Below are 21,402 nucleotides of genomic sequence, written 5' to 3'. Positions count from 1 at the left end.
TAATATTGCTGTGTAAGACCAAAAAATGGCTCTGAGTAGGTACAGAGTTTGCTAATTGCCCAATTTTTGACATTTAAATTGCTCTATCATTCACAAAGACCAAGTACTTTACAATAATGTGTACTACTTTTTGGCTTTATTACACATTTAAAATGTGAACTGCATTCATTTGTATTAATAAAGTGAATAAAATTTCTAGCTATCATTAACCTGTCTTAAAAATGAATCTATTTGCAACTGAGAAAGTTCTTCTCTTCCCATCAAATATTTAATTTTTTCCATATTTTTAAATAAAATAAAATTGCTCACATGAATTGTTGCTTTACAAAATCAACAGGTTTTTCCAGGTTAACAGCCACAGCTAAGCATTCAACTGGTTCATACAGAATACAAAAAGCTTATGGAATGAGACCTAACTTAAAAGGAAAAACCAGAAAACATCCTCTTTTTAAAAATACCTTATGCTATATAATCAAATGCTATGAAACTTTCACAAAACACTAACAACCACTAGACATACCTGAGGAAACCAGAAATTCTAGTTTCCTGATGGTTAGTGCGAATAAAAAAACACACTATTTAGAGTTGGGCAACACTGGCACCAAGTGTTATAGCAGCTTCCTGAACTGAACAGACTGCAAATGGAAAATAAAAAGAAGCAGGTGGAATAAAAGCAATTTCATACACTTGAATGATTCCATTGCAAAAGCAACAAATGTTCACAGAAATGTCAAACTGATGCAGTTATTTCATTCTTTCATATGCTACACCACGGGAAACAGCATCCCCAGACCTTGATATCAGCTGAGCCCACAGACTCTAACTCGAAGATTAACCATAATCCATTTTTCAAGCAATTATTGTCATATTATTGTGACTCACACTCACCCACCCCCTCATTTTTTGCAAACCGTACAGGACTAAGGACAAATGAACCTATGGGCCTACAATGCACTCCTTTAGTCCTGGAGGTTATTAACACTCTTCTTACTGCCTGAGGCTGCATCAGACAGAAACTTAATTATTCAATTTACAGTTAAAATTCTGATAATGTAATTTTTGTTTAGGTAATTAAAATGCCTTTTAACAAAGCCCTGAGAAAATTCTGAGAATAAAAGTCCTAAAGCACATTTTCACCTCTCTTGCATGTTTCTTAACAATACTGATTTATGATTTATTCCAAGAGTGCACCATGACAATTTCTTTACCCTCTCCAAACTCAAAACTGCTACTGACTACCATTATTTTAAGACCAAATTTAAGGCAAAGAACACAAGAAGGAAGATGACTCCAGGAAAACAAAACAATGGAAAGTTAAAATAATCTGCAAAAATAGAAATCTAAGCTCAAAATCACTTAAACCTTTATAATGAAAGAGATAAAAACAAAAGAAAGCTTATCTTTTTATGGTCTTATCCTGACACAGGATTTTTATAACTGAAATGAGCATTCAAATCTATCCAATTATTCCTCAGTATTTCCAGAATGACAATTTATGACATTATTAACTTAGCAGCAGGCTCCATAAAATCAAATGGATATGGAAATGTCAACACGAAATAAAAGTTATCTTCAAAAGGGAATTACCTACCTCTCTTTTAATTAAAATGTAGCCACTATATAACAGATATGGTTTAAGATCTGCTTCAAAAACATTTACCTAAGTGACTCTGTAAGAACCTCAGCACAGTCTGAGGTGCACTTCCCCAGAAACCGAGTGACCAGGAGAGAGAAAGCGCACTGCTCAGCGCTTTCACGGCGATAAGCAACTGGAAACAGCATGAGCGAGACGCTCTGCTAGTCTCTAACTCAAGAGTGGCACGATCTCGTCGACCGCATTGCTGCCAGTGGTTTTTTAAGGGCTCAGTTTGCAATCACAGTGTGTAAGTTTACTCAAGTAAGTTGCAAAGCAAAGACCGAGATATTTCCAAGAAAAATTCCACAGGGACAAATTTCACTTACAAAGTATGGTTTAAGACAAAGATCCCTTCTCTAGTCACAAAAGCTTCCTGGGCCAGCTCCCACCACCATGCCCCCTGGGTTCACAAGGGCTTTGTTAGTAGGACACACCGCCAGCTCTGACATTTCTGTCCACTTCCCCTCTTAACTCAAGCTCCTCGGCACAGAATCGAACTTGTATTTCCTTCTCACCCTGGTACTTATCACCCTAAGCCACAGACCTGCCATAAGAGCAATTACAGCTCAGAATGGAGCTGCTTCTCCAGATATCAGATGATCAGGACAAGAACACAAATCCTCCAGAGAAGACTTCATGGATCTGACCAGACTGGCTGGAATCACTAAGGCTCATTAGGAAGACAGAGTTTGGCACTGTTCTTTAGCCAGTCTTTGGCCTTAAGATACTGATCAAGAGGTAATAAAAAGTTAAAATACTCATTTAAATATACTATATGCCTACAAATCCTATGCTAATTCATATGGCCAAGGATAAGAGAGAAGGTACCTTCTAATCCTGTATCCCATGAAAGTTTAGAGACAGGATACTCAAAAGTAGTATAATTTTAATTCTTTTGAAAGGCAAGGCTGTGAAGTCCACAAATGCCTTTTTAAACCAGTGCATCAAACAATAGATTTGTCTTAAAGAAAAATCAATTAAAAGTTGCTTGAAAGAGAATTCTGTGTGCAGCTAACAAAAAGACAAACAAATGGTACAACAGAATGCAAATAACTGCCAACTGACTATCATACCAAAAAGAAAAAAACTTGGAAATGAGACCTTAAAACAAATTATGGTCAATGAATGGTTTCTGAAATGGATAAAGCACAGGCTTATTCAGATGAAAACTATTACTAGCAATGGCAATAAACTTTATCTAGAATAAAAAAGAAAAACTAATAAAATTTTGCAACTTTATGCTATACGTATTTGGAATTACTTATAGAAACAGTTTAAAGGTAAGTTTAGATCTGAACCGTAAGAAAGAAAATTTCATCATGAGTCTCATATTCTAATAACCGAGGACAGGATCTGCCAAAGTCTTTAAATGTGCTTTGAATTATCTTTTTTGTTTTCAACAAAGGCACTAAACTGCCCCTAAGACAGAATGCTGCTAATGAAGTAGAGAAAATGAAGCATGACTTTTCATCACTTCTAAAGCTAAAGTCAGTGGATATTCTCTGAGAAATATAAAAATCTAGACCTCCCTAAGTTTTGCCTTATTCAAAGAGATTAATATTTTTGCATTCTTACCTTTTCACTGAAACACTCAAGCAAGTCTTGGACATACCCTCGCATTTCTTGCAAAAATCTATACCGTTCACCAATACCCCCAGAAGACCCTTCTAGTCTCTCAATGGCCCTGGTGGAGTCCGCTCGGCTCTGCAGGTGTTTCTCGTGCTGCTGTCGGTTTGCTTTGTGCAGCTCTTTCATGGAGTCCAACCTTAAGAACAGAAGAGGATAAACATAACACATTTACATCTGCAAGTCTATGCTGTCAGGACACTTGCAATATTTCTAATAATGCATTTCGTTCCACTATTAGAATATAAAAATGCTTGGAGTAGATCTTTTCATCTGCACTCCTGCTTTGCTCAAGAAAACGGCAGTCTATAGACTTCTTATATAAAGTTATTCGGTGGGCTAACCAAAATCTCACTGTTTTGCCTTTCCCCCCATATCTTGACTACATTTTTTTCAGAGTCCAAGAGGAGAAAACTGAGAACTGTCTTCAACCAGATCATGGAGTGCTTTTTAAAAAAAGAAACTTCGAGGCTTCCACAGAAGGAATCCAAGTAGGTAGCAGAACAAAGTATGAAGTCATCTTCTGGTTAGATTTTGAAGATAGGCCAGTCAATCTTCGTTGCTGATATTCTGTATCTGCTACCCCAGACTACATGTTGCCTGAGGGAACGGAAAGCTAGAAGACAGGTCTTTAAGAAGTTGATCTGCCCTACCTGTCTTTAAGCTGTTTCTTTACCAAATCAATAGTAACGGGAGTCATCTCATTACTGGGAGTTTTGAAAGGGACTGTATTATCTGTTTTTTGAGATTTGGCATCAGATGATCCATAGGCTGAATAACTATATGGAATGCCATAGGATGAACCATAAGGCATTGTCTGGTAGGTGTTCTGGTAGTACATGTTCACTTCCGTGGGCTGACTTGCTTGAACCTAGATGAGAAATGGGATATACATTAAAACCAGTAGCTGAAACTACAAGAAGAATAAAAAACTAACAGGAAATAATAAATCCATTTTTTTAAACAGTATGTAATTTAAGTAATTGCAGAGCTTCTCAAAATCAAAAGTAGGGCTAGATGAAATTTCTCTTATGGGATTACTGGATTCATTTCCAATAACTTTCAGGAAAACAATAATGAACAGGTTTTGAGTTAGGAGGGACATTAAATTGTGTCAAAACACTAACAAAAAGAAGCTTTGTGTGACATTTCCACTGGACTACTTACTTCTATAGAACAAGTTGTTATAACTACTTTGGAAGATGTTTTTCATCTACAGTAAGATTTTTGCACTACTGAGAAATCCATCTTCTACAAAATAATTTTTAAAGTCAGCAAAAAAAAGTTGTATAAGAAAGAAACATTTAATCTATACAGTAGACAGTTTTTTCTTTTTTGGCAATGTGTTTTTTACTTCAACAAAATAAGCTAGAAATCTTTATTCACTTTTTCAGGTTTGAAGCTTAGCTGTTTAGCTCTCACCTGCGGGATATTGATTCCTTTCCTTATCTGCTCCTGCTCCCATCGGCTGAGCTCTTCATCCTGCTCCCCAGTTACTAGAGCGTCATCGTCACTCCCCTCGATACCTATGGCCGTAAGCAGGGAGAAAATAAGTCCAAAAAACAGCAAGGGAAGAGATGCTACCCTGATATTTCACAAAATCAAGCAAGAATATTGGCGTGAACTCAAACTTACTAAAATTAAAGTGTCTGTTATGATCTCTCGTATTTGACCCTTCTGCTTTACTTGTCTTAATGCACAGTTATCCCTTAGGCAAGAGGCAGTATCAACAGTTAAAACCTTAGATAGGCTTCCTAAACTCTATTAGTTTGACATCAATTCAACAAAGAGAAGAATGAAACCTAATGCCTCCTCAGAACGAAGAACCAATTAAATGTATTTATAACATGTTGGGTGCTTAGCACAATACCCGTCACACAGTCCTCAATAAACATTAGCTATCAAAATCATGCTACATTTCCCCCAAAATTCCAGTAAGACACCTAATATCCAAGCAAGAACAGTTCTCCAGCATTGAAAGTGAAGTGAAAGTCGCTCAGTTGTCTCCGACACTTTGCAACCCCATGAACCATGGAATTCTCCAGGCCAGAATACTGGAGTGGGTGGCCTTTCCCTTCTTCAAGGGATCGTCCCAACCCAGGGACTGAACCCAAGTCTCCTGCATTGCAGACGGATCCTTTACCAGCTGAGCCAGCAGGGAAGCCCAAGAATACTGGAGTGGGTAGCCTATCCCTTCTCCAGGGGATCTTCCTGACCCAGGAATCAAACCAGGGTCTCCTGCATTGCAGGTGAGTTCTTTACCAACTGAGCTATGATGGACTCTTCAACATTAAACATAGTTTAAATAAATATAGATACATTTTACTTGATTGTAGTATCAAATAAAATTTAATAACAGGCTTACTATTGCACTAAATAAAGTTACCTATTTCCTCTGCAATTTTCTGTCTCTGTGACTTTTCTTTCACAGAAAAAACTATGCGGCGTTTCTCATCATCATCTTCATCATCACTGGCATCGTTCTCATCTTCTCTAACAAGACGGCCTTTCCCAGGCTCACTATCATGAGGAGTGAAATCTCCCAATTCCCGGGCCATCTGACGTTTTTTCCTTGCAGCATGTATAAAAGCTGCATCTGGAATTTCTCCTGGAAACAAACAGTAAGGATTAGAACCCATGCCACATTAGGAAGAAAGGTTCTATTTTCTTGAAACTATGAAAGATAAAAGAATCTCTCCAAGGCAGCCATGCATAAATGATGTTCTAACATCCCTTGCTGGCATCCCCGCCCCTCTCCCCAAACTCTGCCTGCCGTATGACTGGTTCATTTTTTTAACTTAGTTTAAACAGAAACTGAAAGAAGCTAAGGAAACAAAACAATATATACAATGGCAATATACACAAGAAGGCAGGGAGGGGAAAATTCATGAAAAGTTTTATTTTAATGGTTTTTATATTTCATTTTTAAGAAATAAACAAAAGTAATAAAGTCATATTTATTACTGAACTGGAGAACAAAACAAAAAAGGGATCTACACCTTACAACCCTAAAACACACTATTAGATTTAGAGTGTATTTCACCTGCAAATAGTTTTCAGTTCACCTGAAAACACATTGAATATATAATCCTGTATCTAATTTTTCTTCATATTAAAATGTAAGCTTTTCCCTGTTGTTGTTTTGCATAAACAATTTTTAGTGGTTTACAACATTCAATAGATAAAGCATAATCTACTACATAATCAAATTAATTAACACTTTCACCTACAGTAAAAATTAATGCCTTGCTATTTTTCGAATTTGTTATTTAAGTAGCTATGGGATAGGAAAATGGCAACCCACTCCAGTACTCTTGCCTGGAAAATTCAAAGGACAGAGGAGCCTTGTAGGCTACAGTCCATGGGGTCGCGATGAGTCGGACACAACTGAGCGACTTCACTCACTCACAGGATATCTCATCATGTAAACGCACCGTAACTTAACTTACTAAGCTATTCCTCTCTTACTAGACATTTTTTTCTAAATGTTTCTCATGGCAGTTAATGCTACAATAAAAACATTATTTCCGGGGGATATATTTATAGCTATGGAATTACAGGTCAAAGAGTAAGAACATCTGAAATCTCCTGATTCATAATGTCAAACAGCTTCCCATAAAGACTGTACCAATCAGAATGCTATTAGATCTATGCATGTAATTTTTCACAATTTTACAAACCCAGAGCAAACATTTTGACCTAAAAAAAAATTATTATCATTTTCTTGGCTGTTTTACACAGCTTGTGGAAGTTTCCAGACCAGTGATCAAACCTCGGTCATAGCAGTGAAAGCTCTAAGGAGTTCCCACAGAGTAAGCATTTTTAAATTTTATAATGAGTTAAATGGTTACTCTTCATAATTTAAATCTGGTGACTAAGTATTTATTCAAAAGCTGATTAACCAGTGAATAGATCTGAGAACTATTTCCATTAAAATGTTAAAAAAAAAAAAAACTGACTATAAAGCTAGCAGCAGTTTTGCTTTTGGTAGCAGTTCCTGAAAAAGTTAAAATCTTAGTCTGAAATACATTTTTTAAAAAAAAAAGGACTTTTGTACTATTTATCCATTTACCTGAACCCCTCGTTTGTTTTGATAATAAAACTGCCTGTCTGAGAATGAACTTGGGAAGTTTCTAATTCTCCTTCATTCTGTATTTGTAAAAGGAACAGATGTCATAAGAAACACCACTTAGCTAACTCCTTCCTTAATGACCATCATTACAGAGGGCTCATTCCTGAGGGATCACTTCAGTTCTGAGGAACATCTGCAAGTACGTACCTGGACGGAGAACATTTAAAGAAGATAAAGCATTTGAAAAGGCTCCACCAGCCTTTGGCTTTTCTTCCTCCTTTTCACTTTCCATATCCATTTCATCTTCCCCGTGTTCACTGATGATAACTCCATCTTCTAGACTGGCGTCCTTAACATGACCTGCTTTGTCCAAAGGTGGTTCGTCTACATTTTTGAAAAATGAATAAATAAATAATACAACATATCTAAAACAAAATCCATATATTAAGGAGGTACTTTTAATGCAATTATGGGTTCAATTCATTAAAGCATCAACTATTCTAATTGTTTATGAAGATACTCAAACTACTGGCATGTGAAATGATCACAGCAGACAAGCAGAAGGCAGAAACAATACAGGGGACAGTGGGATGCCTGGGGCCCTGCCCAATCCCTACCTTTAGTTAATTTTACTGACATTTTACCACTTTACCAAAACTAACTTCTTCCTCTAAACTCTCATAGGTAACTGTTCTCACCTCTTGGAAGCATTATTTCACTTTATATGTCAGTATTTCATTAAACTCTAAATCCATTTGTGTTAGTCTCTCAGTCATGTCCAACTCTGTGAGACCCCCATGGACTACAGCTCCCGAGGCTCCTCTGTCCATGAGATTCTCCAGGCAAGAATACTGGAGTGGGTTGCCATTTCCTTCTCCAGGGGATCTTCCGGATCCAGGGATCAAACCTGGGTCTCCTTCATTGCAGATTCTTTAACGTCTGAATCACCAGGGAAGCCCATTTGAGGCAGCTTTCTATCAAGAACAAGATAGAAACTTCTCTGTAATGAACACTTTATGGGATATCATCTTAGGTTATAACCATCATCTGAAGGGTGGAGACCCAAAAGTCACAGTTACACTGTGTAAACCCCTGATGCTGTTGCCACGACTGAATGTTTGGAACAGTGCGTTTGTGACTAAACCTGATTTTTCTGGCAACCTGAAACTGGGACAGAGACAAGTGAGAAACTAGTTAGCACTAAAAACCACCGCATGCAAACCAGGAAGGGAGCTGTGGCGTCGCTACACTCCATCACAAGGGCAGGGGAGAGAGCTCTCTCTTCTGCAGGCCATTCCGGAGGCCAGCTTCAAGACGCCTTTCCTGCCACAGGCTTCCAGGTGGCACCACTGCCACACTGGTTTATACCAAATGGTTTATTTCACTTAGAACTAAACAGTCCTATTACACCTTCCATCCCAGGCAAAATGCAGAAAAACAGGCATTTTCCACCCTCAATCACTGAACCTGGCAATGCACACATGAGGCACCAACAATATAATGAAAGAGTGAAACAAAAAGTTCATTCTAAATATGAAAGATACCCTTCTGTTGTTTCCCTAGCATGTGCCCCTCCCCAAAACTGCTTCAAAAGTTCTCAAACCATCTCCCACATCTCCTACTCCCCTAAAGAAGAATCCTGGGGATAAGATCCTACCCCCTCACCCCTTACCGCACAACTTTACTTAGAAGATTTAGGTCACTCTGCTTCAGATCTCTTAAATTTTTTTAATTCACCACTCTACCTCATTGCCACAGACTCCCTCTGAAGTGCATTCTGAGGTTGAGATTTTAAAACTCACTTTATCAGATGCATAAAGATACCGGGAGTCAAGAACTACCCGTTTGCTTTTGCTCTCAATTAACACTAAATCAATGGCTTTTAACAGACAAAACAGAACTGCGAAAAGGTTTACTTGATTCAATATGCCCAGATGATTTCTGCAGACTTTAAAAGACTCAGTGTTGCAATAAGTTCATAAGTTATTTGCTTGTGACAGAGCAAATACAAAGTCCAGAACATGGTGACAGATGAATTTTTGTTAGTCTTGTATTATCCTTCCAGACAGCTTTATAAAAAGAGACACTGAATAACCTTTTCTGAGGCTCCTCTTGAGCCTCAGTGTCTTCGCTACTTTAGGAAACCTGACGCCACACATATTCTACTGACTGTGGGCACGTTCTCCATCTCCTCTATTCTGTCTACAGAGAGACACAGGCTTCTCTTTAGTAAAAGAACTTCGACACGATCCCAACTATTTCTCTAGCTATTAGCTATTGTCATCTGCTCTCTCCGCCAAATGTTCCAAAGCAGCCGTGTGGGCCTGCTACCTCCCACTTCCTCACCAGTTTGCCAGACTCGACCTTGGCAAACAGCCTTTGATATCTCCCATTCCAAGCTTACCAACTAAACCAGAGGCTGTAGCCACAGCTAACTGATACAGTATCATTGGGCAATGGAGCAAAACATGTTCCTTCCTCTAAACAGGCAGAGCTTGGCAAGTTAAATGAGTCCCTTTTGCCAGATGCCCCCCTCCGCCCGCCCCCCCAAAACCCAGCCACCACACCAACAGCCCTTCCTTTTCCTGCCCTTCCTGATACTATTTCATACAACTGACACTCATCAACACTCATCATCTTGAAACTTTCCTATCTGTTCTCCTTTGGACTTTTTGACTCTTTGTATCTCCTGAGTAAACCGTCCTCTCCATGTGTATCCTTATTACAGGTGAGGTCTTTGGTCCTCAGGAACATTCCCTTTATGCTGCAGCCTCGATTCCATTTACCCCTGGCTTCAATTATCACCTCAATCAACACCAAAACAAAATCTTCATCTCCAACTATTCACTGGCTATTTCTACTTAAATTCAAGTTCAAAGGTGAACTCATCAATTTGGAATATCCCAAAGGTAGGTTTTCTAAGTTGTTTCTACCCTTGTTTTCCAGTTAATGCACCTCTGCCTATCTGAGAAGGGTTGGGGTAGGAAAAGTTTGGGACTGTGAGCTGATTAGTGAAACAGGAACAGTGACCTATAACAGAAGCTCTACCTTTGGGGAGGACATTAATTGAGTTATCTGCTAAGCAGGAAATCAGTTAATATGAAAACAAGGTGGCCACATAAACTTTGCACCTGCTTCAATTTTTAAACCCAGCAGTAAATGGTCTTTTCTCAGTTCTCACTTTTCCTGAGCTTTCTTCAACTTCATCATACACAGTTGGTTCTTAAGAGATTTGGAAAAACTGAAGCAGCTTCCTAGACTCCAAAATAATCAGTTTCCCTAAAAATACTCCTCCTCCCACCTGTATTCCCTATTTCTGTATATCACACACAATTATCCTCTCAGTCACCTGGCACAAAAGCTCAAATCTATTTCTTTTAGATCTAATAGCTGAAACATACATTATGTCTACCAATTCTTCCCTTGGAATACTTCTCAAATAATCTTTTTCTATTTCTTTCCCCACAACCACAGCAAACATTTTAAATTCACCTAGAATTTCCCATTGAGTCAGGAAAAGCCTCAGTCTTGCTCAACTAAGACCTTTTTAAACCCACTATTACTGGATTAAAGCTGGCCCTTGCATTTAAACTTCTTTAGGCCTCTAATATTGCCTTGTGCCAATCCATGCTGCATGCTAACACCAGGTTAAGATTTCAAAAGTCATTTATCATGTCACCATCCTGGCAGGCCCCTGAAATAGCAACTCTAAACCCCATACTAGATACTAAACATCCTTCACAATCTGTCAGCAACGTACCTTTCACCTTAAACCTCTGAATCCCCCACAAATCATCTATTCAGCCTGTCACATGTACTTGCTCTTTTCCAAAACAGCAAGTCTCTGATAATAGCCCCACACCTCCCCTATTTTCTTTGCAATTTAAAAGATCAAAAACCAGCTTCAAATTCCACTTTATCTATGAAGCATTCCTTCACCCATCTCTAAAAAGAAAAGTGTAGTTAAGCTTTAAGTCACTCACTAGACATTTTGCCAAATTCGGGATCCAGTTATACACTGAAGTGATGCTGTCTCCAAAATTAGATTGCAAACTTGAGATATAATGACATACATTCCCACATCAAGCCTATAGTGGAGAACTGGGCAATAATAATTCTATCTTTAATTTCACAAAATAAAAAGATCTCCCTAAAACATTTGCATGAGAATAACTAGACCACAGCGTATTATCATGAAATCACTTTCCTAAGGACAAATAAACGCTTAAAAGTTTAACTTAGGTTGTGAGAGGACATAAGAGATGTTTTGTACAATATAGACAGGTGCCACACACCCAGGAGTGTGCATTCATGTATCTGATAAGGCTGCTAAATGGGAACATTATCAACCTTAGACTTAGGGGGTTCCTAAAAGCTCTCGATGAATTAAAATGACTGTGTAAATAAAACCAAACGAACCCAAAACTTGTCTCTACAAAATACAAGTACAGAATACAAGTACAGGAATTTGCACAGTACTCCTTCAAAAAGAAACAAACTGTGTCTCAGGTTTAAGTGGGAAACCTCTCTGTTCAACAGCACTCGCAGCACTAGTCAGAAAACTGGAAGAATTTAGTCACTGCAGCAGAAACACGCCAGTGGCAATGGTTGTCTTTTTAAATAACGCATTCACAATGCAGTCATGTTGGAATTAAATAAAACTGCATCATTCTCAACTTGTGCCCTTGACACTGACAGAATCAAGCAAACAAGTTCACTATATATACACCAAATCTATTCAATCCCTGTCAGAGTTTCATTTTGTCACTTCAAAAGAATCAAATTAGTACTTACTGTCGGCAGATGAGTTGAGTTCTGTCTTAATCTTAGATTTTTCAAGATCTTCTTTATATTCTTTCTTAAGCAATTTTACTATCTTTTTGCTGTAACTTGATTTCTTCACTTTGAAAACTTCTTCAGTTTCTTTAAAAAATAAACAAAATCTGTAGCAACTATTATCAGACAATATTTTCCATTTTAACTTTTGAATTCTTCTAAATATACTCAAACATCCCAAATCATTACATAATTTGAAATTACTTAAAATCCGTAATAGGCTTCCAAAAACTGAATCAACCTCATAATATGGAATAAAATGCCAATCTGAGACTTTTTAAAGGCATAACACATGTAACTACACAAAGTTCTGTGTTCTACTGTCTTTCTTAAATAATTTATTTCAGGAGAGGAAAAGAGATCTTCAAAAAAGCACTTAATTATCAAATTCTTAAGGTATATTAAATAAAATATCCAAAATCAAAAGGTGCTAGTTTACAGAGCTGTCAAGACTGAGTTAACTCTATACCCATCACACACGGACAGTTATTTCAAGACCAAGCTGAGAGCTAATCAACTTGTCAAAAATAAATTTCGATGGCGTATCCATCATCTTTGATTTGAAAACTGTAAAAGTCGAATGCAAACTTTACCAAGCTGTCTCTACATCAGCGAAAACAAAAATGTGACTGTACTCCTGGCAAACTTCAGAAACGGCCTATTACTGGAAACAAGAAAGCACTGCGCATCAAGATGCAAGTCAGATTTCCAAAAGTCTAAACTTCTTTCTTCATTACATAGACTTAACTGGATTATACAAACATACACTCAACAATTGGGGAAGTAAAATGATAGAAGGCGCTTCTACGATCAGAAATCTAAATCCACTGTAGCCTGGCCCCTCACACCAGATTGGATAAACCGCCTTCAATTACCATTACACCGTCTCTTTTCACGGTCCAAATGTTAACGCGAGTTAAGGTCGCACATTTGTACCCCTATTTGCTTTTACAAGGAAACAGGATCGGAAACAGGATCGGCGATCGCCAAGGGCTGACCCAAAGTGACTCAGAACCAGAGCTTCAACTCCGGGCTTCTCTTTCCAGACCTAGCACTCCTCTTGACACACTCAGCCTTCCTGGTCAAGGATGTCTGGCCCCTTCCTACTCAAGGATATCTGACCAGGACGAGCATGCCAAGAGGCGTGGGCACGGTGACCTACGAAGGCCCGGAGAACGTGCCCAGAGCAGTCCAGGGAGCCGTCTAAAAACTAGAGCAGTCTGGTTCTCCCTAAAACACAGCGGCTAGGAACGAGGCAGGACAGGAGGCACTGAATTTCCAGGTGAAAAAAACTCATAATGACTGATCTTAGGTCCCCAGCCCCTCGGAACAGGGGATGCTCGGGAGGCCGGCGAGGAGGAGGCGGTAGTTAAGAGAAGGCCGGCGGCGGCGCGGGAACACGTCCCCAGCCCCCACCCCCATCCCCCGCCTGCGCAGAAGGCCGGAGGCGGGGGGAAACGTGCAGCCGGTCGCGGCGGGAAGAAGCGACTCGGTTCCCGGGGCGGGGATGCTGAGGCTGGGAGCGTCCAGGGAACGCAGGAACCCGCGGTGGAGGTCTAGCTAGGGTAGAGATCCTGGGGTCCGGGAGGCCCCCGAGGCGCGGCGGTTTACCTTCGTCCTCGTCCTGGAAGCTGAGCAGGCTGGCCCGGGGCACCTCTTTGTTCTCGCGCGGCCTCTTGCGCGGCTTCAGCCCGTTGCCGGGCTCCGCGCCGCCGGGGAGGCAGCCCCCGGCCTCCGTCCCCGAGGTCAGCGCGGCCGGCGGCGGCGGCGGCGGCCCCGGGCCTAGCAGGGACTCGCCCGCGGGGGCCCTGTCGCCTCCGCCGCCGCCGGGGCCCGGGCCGGGGCCAGGCTCCTCGCCGGTGCCAGGCGGCGGCGGCAGCAACGGCGGGGGCTCCTGCTCCTCATCGCGCTCTCGCTCCTCCTCCTCCGAGTCATTCCGCTTGCGCACGTTCACCCGCCGGGCCTTTCGGAACATTGCCCCACGTCCCGGACGGCGCTCTCACACACACACACCAGCCGGCTCCCAACTCCGCCGCCCCGGCAGCGCCGAGCTCGCGACAGCGCACGCGCGATCTCCCCGGGAGTCCAGCCCGGCTCCTCGCTTCCCTTTCCCAGCTACCGCGCACCGCGGGGAGCGCGCAGGCGCTCACGCGATCACTGCTTGGAGAGAACTCAGCGCCTCTCGCGAGAACGTCAGTTTTGGTCTGTTTTGTTCCCGCCGACCCACCCGCGGCGTCCCCCTGTCGGCCCGGAGGACTATTGGCACGGAACTCTGGGAGTCCGGCGCCGTCCGGCCGGTCACAAAGAAGATCATAGAGACGAGAGGACAGAGTCAGCCCCGGGAGCTGCAGTGCGTCTCCCTCACTGACGTAGTCACGCGAGGAAACCTCCCGACAGGCCCTGGGAGGAGCAGATAGTGAAGGAGGAGACGGGGAAAAGGCGGAGACGTAGTGGCGAGGGAAGGAGGAGACCCAAGGTGGAGCGGGAGGAAGTAGGGAGGAGCTGGAAGTGGAATCCCAAGGGTGCGATATTTTTTCTTGAGACTGAACTGAGTGAAGTGAAATGAAGATCGCTCAGTCGTGTCAGACTCTGCGACACCTTGGACTATACAGTCCATGGAATTCTCTAGGCCAGATTACTGAGCCGTGATACATTAATAGGCCTAACCTTATTAGTACTCCGTATTTCTACACCTTTCATGATTTAAGAGCACTTTGTAAAAGACGGAATGTCATATAGGGTAAAATGTTATTTGGCCTTTTTTTTTTTTTAATAGCACCTTTCCCTTTATTACAATGAAAGCAAAAGTGTCCTTGGTCTTTTCAGAAGAAGGCCAAGTTTGTTAGCAGTTCCTCAACTTGGCTGATTTCAGAAACAAGTGTAGGAAAAAAATCGACGTAGCGAGACACATTTGAGACGTATGTCACAGAGGTAACCCTTTAAACTGGCAAGGGCACATTTGACTGTGAAGTTGAGCTCACATACTTTCTCATTGTGTCACCGAATGTAGGGCCTTCTTCACCTATGTGCCTATATGTGAATTTCCTTGTTTCAAAATTCAAAAGGTTACAAGAGGTATTCCCATCCATTTCTAGGCACCTTCCAGTTCGCTGGCAATGTTAAAAGTTTTATGATCCTCCAGAGAACTTCTCAGTTAAATGCACCCATTCCCATCCATTTTAGTTCACTGATTCCTAAAATGTTGGTGTTTACTTTTACCCTCTCCTGCTTGACTAAATCCAATTTACCTTGATTCATGAACCTAACATTATAGCTTCCTAGCACATTCAACAGCAGAGACGTTACTTTGCTGACTAAGGTCGTCTAGTTAAGTCTATGGTTTTTCCAGTAGTCATGTATGGATGTGAGAATTGGACTGTGAAGAAGGCTGAGCACCAAAGAATTGATGCTTTTGAACTGTGGTGTTGGAGAAGACTCCTGAGAGTCCCTTGATCCAACCAGTCCATTCTGAAGGAGACCAGCCCTGGGATTTCTTTGGAAGGAATGATGCTGAAGCTGAAACTCCAGTACTTTGGCCACCTCATGCAAAGAGTTGACTCATTGGAAAAGACTCTGATGCTGGGAGGGATTGGGGGCAGGAGGAGAAGGGGACGCCGGAGGATGAGATGGCTGGATGGCATCACTGACTCGATGGACGTGTGTCTGAGTGAACTCTGGGAGTTGGTGATGGACAGGGAGGCCTGGTGTGCTGCGATTCATGGGGTCGTAAAGAGTCGGACATGACTGAGTGACTGAACTGAACTGAACTGATGCAATATTGTTCTTTACAGTATCAGACCTTACTTTCACCACCAGACACATCCACAACTTGGCTATATTTCCACTTTGGCCCAGCCTCTTCATTCTTTTTGGAGTTATTTCTCCCCTCTTCCACAGTAGCCTATTGGACACCTACTGACCTGGGGAGCTCATCCTTCAGTGTCATATTTTTTTTGTTTTTTCATACTGTTCATGGGGTTTTCGAGGCAGGAATACTGAAGTGGTTTGCCATGCCCTTCTCCGGTGGACTATGTTTTCTCAGAATTCTCTACCATGAGCTGTCAAGTCTTGGGTGGCCCTCAAGTGGCTATCAGCATGGTATGGCTGATAGCATCCTTGAGAACCACAAGACTGTTATCTATATGATGATTTTGGTTAGCTTTGTGTGATCCTGGTTTTCTGGAGGCCGTGGGGTTATAGTTCTTGCTTCCTGGTGGGAGGGACTGGTTGTGGGAAAATCTGGGTATTGCTCTGGTGGGCAGGGCCATGCTCAGTAAAGCGTTAATCCAATTGTCTGCTGGTATTTGGATCTATGCTGTGTTAGTTATGCCCTGATGCAACTCAATACTGGAGTCTACAGGCTCTATGGTAGAACTGCTGGCAACCTTCAAAAAGGACTTATGCCAACACATACCTCCCAGGATTGCTGCTGCCGGTGACCCTGTCCCTGAGGCAGGCTACTGCCAACCCATGCCTCTGCAGGAGATCTTCAACACTGATAGACGGATCTATCTCAGTCTCTAGTGGGATCACAGAAATTTAATTCACACCATTATATTTATTACTGTGGGCAAAAATCCCTTAGAAGAAATGGAGTAGCCCTCATAGTCAATAGAAGAGTCCAAAATGTAGTACTTGAATGCAATTTCAGAAACAACAGAATGATCTCAGTTCGTTTGCAAGGCAAACCATTCAGTATCACAGTAATCCAAGTCTGTACCCCAACCACTGAGGCTGAAGAAGCTGAAGTTGATTCTTTCTGTGAAGACCTACAAGACCTTCTAGAACTAACACCAAAAAGAGATCCTTTTCATCATAGCGGGTTGGAATGCAAAAGTAGGAAGTCAAGAGATACCTGGAGTAACAGGCAAGTTTGGCCTTGGAGTACAAAATGGAGCAGGGCAAAGGCCAAGAGAACACACTGATCATAGCAAACACCCTTTTCCAACACAAGCAACAACTCTACACATGGACATCATCAGATGGTCAATACCAAAAGCAGATTAATTATATTCTTTGTAGCCAAAGATGGAGAAGCGCTATACAGTCTGCAAAAACAAGATTGGGAGCTGACTATGGCTCAGATCATGAGCTCCTTATTGCAAATTCAGACTTAAACTGAGGAAAGTAGGGAAAGCCACTAGACCATTCAGGTATGACCTAAATCAAATCCCTTATGATTATACAGTAAAGGTAATGAATAGATTCAGGGGATTAAATCTTATAGAGTGCCTAAAGAATTATGGATGGAGGTTCGTAACATTATACAGGAGGCGGTGACCAAAACCATCCCAAAGAAAAATGCCATAAGGCCAGTGGTTGTCTAAAGAAGCCTTACAAATAGCAGGAGAAAAGAAGAGAAGTGAAAGGCAAAGGAGAAAGGAAAAGTATACCCAACTAAATGCAGAGTTCCGGAGAATAGCAAGGAGAGATAAGATAGCCTTAAGTGAACAATGCAAAGAAACAGAGGAAAATAATAGAATGGGAAAGACTAGAGATCTCTTCAAGAAAACTGGAGATTCCAAGGGAACATTTCCTGCAAAAATGGACCAAAAATGGCTCAATGAAGGACAGAAATGGCAAGGATCTAACAGAAACAGAAGAGATTAAGAAGATGTGGAGAGAATACCCAGAACTGTACAAAAATGTCTTAATGACCCAGATAACCACGATGGTGTTGTCACACGCCTAGAGCCAGACATCCTGGAGTGTGAAGTTAAGGGGGCCTTAGGAAGCATCACTATGAACAAAGGTAGTGCAGGTGATGGAATTCCAGCTGAGCTATTTCAAATCCAAAATATGCTGTGAAAGTGCTGCACTCAGTACGCCGGGAAATTTGGAAAATTCAGCAGTGGCCACAGGACTGAAAAAGTCAGCTTTTATTCAATCCCAAAGAAAGGCAATGCCAAAAAATGCTCAGATTACTGTGCAGTTGCACTCATTTCACATGCTAGCAAAGCAGTGCTCAAAATCCAGCAGTATATGAACCAAGAACTTCCAGATGTAAAAGCTGAATTTAGACAAGGCAGAGATCAAATTGCTGATATCTGTTGGGTCATAGAAAAAGTAAGAGAGTTCCCCCCCGCCAAAAAAAACATCTACTTCCATTTCATTGACTACACTAAAACCTTTGACTATGTGTATCACAACAAACTGGAAAATTCTTAAAGAGATGGGAATAACAGACAACTTCATTTGTCTCCTGAGAAACCTATATGTAGGACAAGAAGCAACAGTTGGAACCAGACATAGAACAATGAACTGGTTCAAAATTAGGAAAGGAGTACATCAAGGCTGTATATTGTCATCCTGCTTATTTAACTTATATGCAGAATACATCATACAAAATGCTGGGCTGGAATACTCGCAAGTTGGAGTCAAGATGGCCAGGAGATATATCAATAACCTCAGATACACAGATGACACCACCCTTATGGCAGAAAGCAAAGAGGATCTAAGAGCCTCTTGATGAAAGTGAAAGAGGAGAGTGAAAAGGCTGGCTTAAAACTCAATGTTCAAAAAATGAAGACCATGGCATCTAGTCCCATCACTTCATGGCAAATAGATGGGGGGAAAGTAGAAACACTGACAGATTTTATTTTCTTGGGCTCTAAAATCACTGCAGATGGTGACTGCAGCCATGAAGTTAAGACACTTGCTCCTTGGAAGAAAAGCTATGACGAACGTAGACAGCATATTACAAACAGAGACATCACTTTGTCAACAAAGGTCTGGGTAGTCAAACCTATGGTTTTTCCAACAGTCGTGTACAGATGTGAGAGTTGGACCACAAAGAAGGTTGAGTGTTGAAGAACTGATGCTTTTGAATTGTGCTGGAGAGGACTCGTCTTCTTGAGAGTCCCTTGGTCTGCAAGGAGAACAAACCAGTCACTCCTAAAGGAAATCAACCCTGAATATTCATTGGAAGGACTGATGCTGAAGCTGAAGCTCCAATACTTTGTCCACCTGATTTGAAGAGCCGACTCATTGGAAAAGACCCTGATGCTGGGAAAGACTAAGGACGGGAGAAGGGGGCGGCAGTGGATGAGATGGTTGGATGGCATTACTGACTCAATGGCCATGAGTTTGAGGAAACTATCGGAGAAAATGAAGGACAGGGAAGCTTGACATGCTTCAGTTCATGGAGTCACAAACAGTCGGACACGTCTTAGTGACGGAACAACAAGAGATATTCTTTGAACATAAAAAAGAAGATGTGTATTTTATCAATTACCTTTTTTTAATACAATGTGTAAATTACTTTTTTAGTTTAACATGCATTGAACATCAGTTCATATCTGTTCATAAGGTGTTGTCCCTTCTACCAACCTGCATAGTGACCCATTGTTCAAATGTACCATGAAAGTGAAAGTGAAGTCACTCAGTCGTGTCTGACTCTTTGTGACCCCCGTGGACTGTAGCCCACCAGGCTCCTCCGTCCATGGGATTCTCCAGGCAAGAATACTGGAGTGGGTTGCTATTTCCTTCTCCAGGGGATCTTCCCAACCCAGGGATTGAACCCGGGTCTCCCGCATTGCAGGCAGACGCTTTAACCTCTGAGCTACCAGGGAAGCCCCAAATGTACCATAATTTATTAATATTTAAGTAGTTTCATAAGAATTGGTATTAATGTTTTTTCCAGTCTTGCTATGATAATCAATACTGTGATGAAAATCTTTGAAAAATGGTCACAAGTAGGATGAATTGGTATTGAAATTACTAGATCCACAGGTGTGCACTTGTAATTTTGCCAATTCTAAGCTGCTCTCTATAGCAGCATACCAGTTATAAAATTTTTTTTTTTGATGGAATTGTTGTTCAGCTGCTAAGTCATGTCCAACTCTTTTGTGACCCCATGGGCTATATAGCCTGCCAAACTCCTCTGTCCATGGGATTTCAGGCAAGAGTACTGGAGTGGGTTGCCATTTCCTTCTCCAGGGGACCTTCCTGATCCAAAGATCAAATCCACATCTCCTAATTACAGGCAGATTCTTTACCACTGAGCCACCAGGGAAATACAAATGAAGTCACCTGACATATAATATTATATTGGTTTCGCATGTACAACAGAATTATACAATATTTACATATATTGCAAAATGATCACAAGTGCAGTTAACTTTCATCACCGTGCATAGCTACAAAGTTTTTGTCTTACCATGAGAACTTTTAAGATCCATTCTCTTAGCAACTTTCAAATATGTAATATAATATTTTTTGTAATATAGTGTTATTTACCAAGTCAAGTTATATTTTATCACTACATTACCATGGCTTATACACTTTTTAACCCCATTCATTCATTTCGCCCACTCCCAACCATGCCAGTTTGTACTCCTACCACAGTGTCTGTTTGCCTACACCATTCTGTCAAAATTTCACTTGAGATTTAAGTTGCAGGTTGAAGCAAAAGATCCCAAGCTCAAGATTCCATACACAACTGGCTCTTTTCACTGGTTTTCTTTGATTGCATTTGAAATCTGCCCACCCATGACTCACTTTTGAAAGCTAGAAAGATGATCTAGGCTGAGTGTCCTCTGTAACATTTTCTTCCAGTTAGTAGAGAAAGTTAATAACATCTGGCTTCCATTCTACTCGCATTACTCTAAGTTCTTATATTCTGGCTGTTCAGCATTAAGTTCTGATTCCAGCAGAGTGTTTCGTTGGTGAAACTGAACTCCAGTTCTCATCACAAAAGCTTCAAATTGTGCCTGGTCAGCCTGTAGACACCAGAGCCAGCGCCAAGAGACAGATTTGCAGTAACATGATTAGGACAGAGGTAAGAAAGATAAGGTTCAGAGCAGACTGTGTTAATATCTTGGCCTGAAACTTCAAAAAGGCCTTCCAGTATGAAAGTGATGATTAAATATGGATAGAGAGGAGAACATTGGATGTTTTAAGGCAAGCTAACAAATGAAAAGCCAGGATGTATTTATAACTTTTATAATCTACCTATTCAGATAACTGAAGGGCAAAGTTAAAGATTCAGAAGTTGTCTTGCTGCTAACACAAGCCAAAGGCCCTTCTAGAGGTTACAGACCTTGTGGAAATTAAATTCCTGAAACAGAGGAGCTGCTTTCATCATCTGTCAGCCAGTATACGATCTGAAACTAATTATTTTATAAACTGCTCTGTGCACTGAGTATTAAACTGACTGTTTACAGCATATCATCACTATTTAATGTTGGAGTGTTTTTAGACAAAGACTGCGTTCATAGAATGCTTCCATCCA

General features: G+C 41.1%; 1 protein-coding gene across 1 annotated transcript in view; it reads right to left on the bottom strand.

Moving 5' to 3' along the window:
* Nucleotides 1-14,145, bottom strand: part of PAXBP1 (PAX3 and PAX7 binding protein 1) — a 31,428-nt gene extending 17,283 nt beyond the window's left edge. Inside the window, exons 1-7 of the mRNA XM_052641565.1 lie at nt 13,782-14,145; nt 12,129-12,257; nt 7,542-7,718; nt 5,649-5,870; nt 4,685-4,788; nt 3,916-4,133; nt 3,212-3,401 (exon numbers count right to left, since the gene is read on the bottom strand). Coding sequence (XP_052497525.1) covers nt 3,212-3,401; nt 3,916-4,133; nt 4,685-4,788; nt 5,649-5,870; nt 7,542-7,718; nt 12,129-12,257; nt 13,782-14,145 — 1,404 coding nt within the window. The remainder of the gene's footprint in view (nt 1-3,211; nt 3,402-3,915; nt 4,134-4,684; nt 4,789-5,648; nt 5,871-7,541; nt 7,719-12,128; nt 12,258-13,781) is intronic.
* Between the last annotated feature and the right edge of the window lie 7,257 nt (nt 14,146-21,402).

The sequence above is a fragment of the Budorcas taxicolor genome, chromosome 1 (assembly GCF_023091745.1).
Source record: "Budorcas taxicolor isolate Tak-1 chromosome 1, Takin1.1, whole genome shotgun sequence".
Classification (NCBI taxonomy): Eukaryota; Metazoa; Chordata; class Mammalia; order Artiodactyla; family Bovidae; genus Budorcas; species Budorcas taxicolor.
Note: the sequence above shows the minus strand (reverse complement) of the source record. Positions and strands in the feature narration are given on the sequence as shown.